At 41.4% G+C, this 4,961-nt stretch overlaps 1 protein-coding gene across 1 annotated transcript; it reads left to right on the top strand.

Annotated features, from left to right (window-relative positions):
• The first annotated feature begins 802 nt into the window (after positions 1–802).
• LOC121923505 (lysozyme C-like) lies at positions 803–4,538 on the top strand. Its single transcript, XM_042453983.1, has 4 exons — positions 803–979; positions 2,866–3,024; positions 3,222–3,300; positions 4,225–4,538. Exons 1-4 carry the CDS (start codon positions 832–834, stop codon positions 4,286–4,288), a joined length of 450 nt encoding a protein of 149 aa, XP_042309917.1. The 5' UTR covers positions 803–831; the 3' UTR covers positions 4,289–4,538.
• Positions 4,539–4,961: the final 423 nt, after the last annotated feature.

The following is a 4,961-nucleotide window of genomic DNA, read 5'->3' as shown; positions in this document are numbered from 1 at the left end:
TATATTATTTTTTGGACTACACCTCCCAGAATCTCACAGCCAACATGGATGTTATCCAAGGAAATAACATTTCCAGGATCTGGTAGCTAGACAGCATTGGGAAGGATAGCGTAGTGTTTGTGGTTGTGGTGTATATCAACATGGCTGAAATGATGAGGGTAAAAATATTTCTGACCTTTCAAATGGGGACTGGGGAAAACTAAGCAATAGGCATGCAACATAACTGTTTAGTAATAGGTTAAATAAAAGACAAATAAAGTATGGCTGTTTCATACCTCACCTGTCATGATCTCATTTGACAATCGGCTTGGTTGACCCTAGCAGACTTGGTCACTACTTTTAACAGAATACGAATGACAAGTTTAATTTATGCCACTGTCTGTTTTCCCATCAGCCACCACCGTATTCTAGAAATCAACTACTTCCTTCTTTCCTTCCCAGCATTCAGAGAAGAAGAGACAGTTTTATGGGCCTTCAGAATTGCTCAACTACAAGTCTGGAATAGGTGACAGAAAACATTTGTGAGGAAATATTGTGGTACTCAATGATGGCATTGGTTTAGCACATGTGCCAATGTCTTATTATTTGCCTCCTGTAATCCTTCTGGATTGTTTTGATCCAGTGCCCCAGGCAATGTTTGGAAAGTCACCAGAGGATTTTATTGAGGGCAGCCAAGTAGCCAACATAACTCTGATTCCTGGCAGATGTGGGAGGGGATGGTGTAAGGGCTCTACGCCTTGTGCCCCATGATAAGATAAAACCCAAGGCACCAGGAGCATAAAAACAGGAGCCTGGCAGGAGCTGCTCACCCATCTGACAAGTTTTGCCAAGATGAAGATGTATCTGTCCTTGAGTATCTGCTTTCTTGCAGCTCTGGCTATGCCCAGTGCAGAAGGCAAGAAAATAGAACGATGCAAACTGGCTCGGGAACTGAAGAGGCATGGCTTTAATGGCTTCTTGCGAAGTACAGTGGCTGACTGTGAGTATCCATTTGGGTCTTTGTCCAGACTTAGAACAGTGGTTCCTAAACGTTGGTCTTCCAGGTTTTGAATTTCAACTCCCAGAAGCCCCAGCAAGCTTGATTAATAGTCAGGAATTCCGGGAGTTGAAGTCCAGAACATCCGGAGGACCAAAGTTTGGGATCCACTGTCTTAGAAGAATTACTTCTTGGACCACTGCTCCTAAGATTTGTACCAGCAAGTAAAAATGTTAGAGGATTAAATTATGTCAGATAAGGTGGGAGAAAACAAAAGAGAGGGCAGCATTCACACATAAACTTGTAACTAAAAATCCATACAGTTGGTTACTCTGTGAATAGAATCATAGGTGTCAGAACATGAATATCACTCCTGGCATTAAGAAGAATCTGAGAGTGTGAGGGCATTTATGTTCTTCTGGTTTGGATGCTGCCAGGGAGACCAAAGTACTGGAATTAGGTTTTATCTGTTTTTGACTTGTGACCAGAAAAAACTAGGATTGCCACTCCATGATTTCCCCAGACCTCAGATATCTTCACCCAAACCTGAGAACTAGGGAAGGCCCTTGTGCTGTCACTAAGCTTTATGCGTGAAGTACAACCAGAGCAGCTCATAGCTTGTCATTGAAGCACACACAGATTGAGAGAGAGAGAATATATTTTCCTGTTTGGAAATTAAGAGAGAAACCTTAGCTAAAGGGGCTGTTCCTAAATCAAGGTGTAGTGAGACAACTATTCCTTCCCACTTACTTAGGAAAGTTTGATAAGGAACATTTAATCTAGCCTACTTGCTTCTAGCCAGAAGGTGGCTAGAGCAGATCAGAAGGTGAGCTTTTGCACCAAATGACTGGGAGGGAAGAAGGAAACCAAGTACTATCGGCTCTTCTTATACACAGATTTTTCAATGCACAGATTCAAGTATATTCAAAAAAGTATAAATTTCAAATATCAAACCTTGATTTTCCATATTTTGCAAGGGACACCATTTTGCTATGTTATTATATTTAATGGGACTTGAGCATCCATGGATTTTGTTATCCACAGGGGATCTTGGAACCAAACCCCAGCGTATTACAAGGGTCCACTGTAATATATACACCCTGCTATAAGAGAGTCTTTGCAAGTTGCAGCAATAAACCAACCAATCCTTGCAAATTATTGCAAACTGCTGCTCTCCTGTATGAGCTGGAATTTTGCCCATGATCCTTTCCTCTTGCTTGGATCTGAACCACCCCAAACTGGAGAAAGTTCACTCTAGTCTTCTGCCTGGAGATGAACCATATGGCAGCCCTTTACAAGACAGATTATAGATAGGTCCAACTGTCTGAGAACTCCATCTTTGATGTAACTGATTTAAGTAGCAGATCAGAGATGTATATAGCAGTTGTCTCCTTAATTATTCTGTTCTTAAACTACACTAAATAAATAAACTGGCTAGTTCTGACTAGATGTGCTATTATTATTATTATTATTATTATTATTATTATTATTATTAAACAATTTTGAGAAAGTGTGATTTGGCTCTTTCACTATAGTAAAAGTGTGAAATCTGTTTGTGAACATTTGAGGCCAGTGAAAGAGATGGTGGATTAGTCCAGTGGTGAGAGAAGCCCCATATTTGATGGAAATGACCTAGGCAGCCAATCAGAAATGTATTCACAAACTGCCACATTGACTACTCTAACCATAAATGCCTATAAAGAAATAAAAAAAAATAGTTTTTACTGTGTAAGCTATTGTCATTGAAAAGCTAGAAATGGGTAAATGGAGATAAAATCCAAATTATTGCTTATGGGAGGTAGCTGGAAGGACAGGCACGGTAGGGGTCATTCCTAACTGTGGGAGTTCAGTCCTTGGTAATGTGACTTGGCCTCCTGATCTTTCTGCAGGGGTCTGTCTGGTAGCACATGAGAGCAATTACAACACTTCGGCAATCAAAGATAAGGGCCATAGCCATAACTATGGGCTCTTCCAGATCAACAGCAAAGAATGGTGTGACGACGGAAAGACCAGCGGTGCCCAGAACGCCTGCCACATTAAATGCAGCAGTAAGTGTGTGCAAGCACATGGGAACATATATGTGTGTGTGGGGGGAGCATTGTCAGCAGAAACTGCAGACAATGAAGTGGAAGCATGAAGGCACATCCTCTTCTGGTTTCCATCTTGGACCATGCCATCTTTTCAGTGCCCATCCATCCATACCTTTTCTCTCTGACACATTCCAATCTCTTTCCTCTCTCTTAAGAATTTTTGAATGATGACATTGAAGATGACTCCAAATGTGTCAAGAAGATAGCACTGAAGGCCCATGGACTGAGTGCCTGGTAAGTAGAACTAAAGGTCAAATGGAGGGGGAAGGGGGTAGTTTGGCTGCTTGGTTAAGTGGTGTGCAAGAGAAACGGAGAGGGGTGACAGAAAGAGAGTGAAACCCTGGAGCCCACTGTTTTTTTTGGTTCTGGCTCAATCAGTGTTGGCATCAGTCCTGTCCACTGCCAGTAGGTACTCCACTGTACAATCCCAGTAAAGGTTGGCATCTCTCAACAAAGATACTGTATTACAATTTCCACAGAGCAAAGATTGCAGGTACCAATTCTTGGCTCCTATCAGCCACCCACTGCCTAGTCCACTGCTCAAAGACCTCAGACTTTAAAAATCTTGACTGAATTTGGGCCTTGATTAGAGATTGACCTAGGAAGGATGGAGGTGGTGTGGACAGAGTGGTCCTGCTTTGCTAAACAACAGCCCTGCAAATTTAAAAAGAAGAAGAAAGGAAACAAAAAAGAAAGAAAAACCTTGTCTTTCTCAAAAGTTTTACCCATTACATCTACAAGCCGACGTTGCACCCCTGACCCTACTCAGCGTAGTACATGAACACAAATATTTGTTTCTTTAGTGGTCTATTTTCATTCACACATCCACATATATTCACATTTTAATATTTTATAAGGAAATAGCTCTCCTCCTCCTTCTCCTCCCTCAGGCAGAGGCCTCAAGCACCCTCCTCGCTTTTCTTCTTTCCTCCAGGATAGAAAAGTTTTGGAAAGAGGGGGAGAGGGATCAAGGCTTCCAAGCCTTGCACCCCTCCTCCTTGAGCAACTCTTTTGCCCCCCCTCAAACCCCACTATTTGAGAACAACTGCTCTAAGGGGAGATGGGAGTGGCAATAGCCTTCCTGGAGCAGCTTGCTTTCATTCCCTTTGCAGCAAACATGGAATTTCAATTTCCCCTCTCCATCTTCTTTCTTTGCAGGCCTGGCTGGAAGGAACACTGCAAAGGGAAAGATCTTTCTAAATATGTCAAGGGCTGCTTCTAGTCCAGAGACTCTGGACACAACACAGGATTGCTGAGGGGAGAGTTTGCAGCTGAAATTTTGGGTGGCTGTGGTGGTTGTATTAACAGCATGTATTCAAGTAGGACTCCTTGGTTTTTGTGTACTTACCAAGTGTGTAAGATGATCTTATCTAGACATGATCCAAGCATGTAAAATGATCTGATCCCCTCAAAAAATTTCATAGTGGGATATGTACAACTGTTGGGAACTAATAAAAAGAATGTATAACAGATCCTGTAGTCTTTTGTTTTATTACAATTGTTTGCTTTCTTTTGTTGTTTGTGATTTAAAAAAAGGTCTGAATTGTAGAGTTCAGGGGAAAGGATATTACTGATCTTGACATAACTTATTTCCTATTCCTACAAATTATCCAAAGCTTTAAGGGGGCAGGAATTAAAATATATTGACCATAATGTTTTACAGGAGTCTCAGAAAATCCCCTGATCTTAGTAAACAGAAAAACATGGAACAAAAATCACATGGCTAAACTGAACATCTTCTGGATGAACTCAAAGATATAGCTGTGTTAGTCTATAGAATCAGTATGCAGAGAGATCTTGTAGCACCTTTGAGACTAACTGAAAGAAATTGGCAGCGTGAGCTTTCGTAGACTTCAATGTAATCCAAATACATCTGAGGAAGTAGACTGAAGTCT

Source organism: Sceloporus undulatus, chromosome 2 (genome assembly GCF_019175285.1).
Source record: "Sceloporus undulatus isolate JIND9_A2432 ecotype Alabama chromosome 2, SceUnd_v1.1, whole genome shotgun sequence".
Taxonomy (NCBI): Eukaryota; Metazoa; Chordata; class Lepidosauria; order Squamata; family Phrynosomatidae; genus Sceloporus; species Sceloporus undulatus.
Note: the sequence above shows the minus strand (reverse complement) of the source record. Positions and strands in the feature narration are given on the sequence as shown.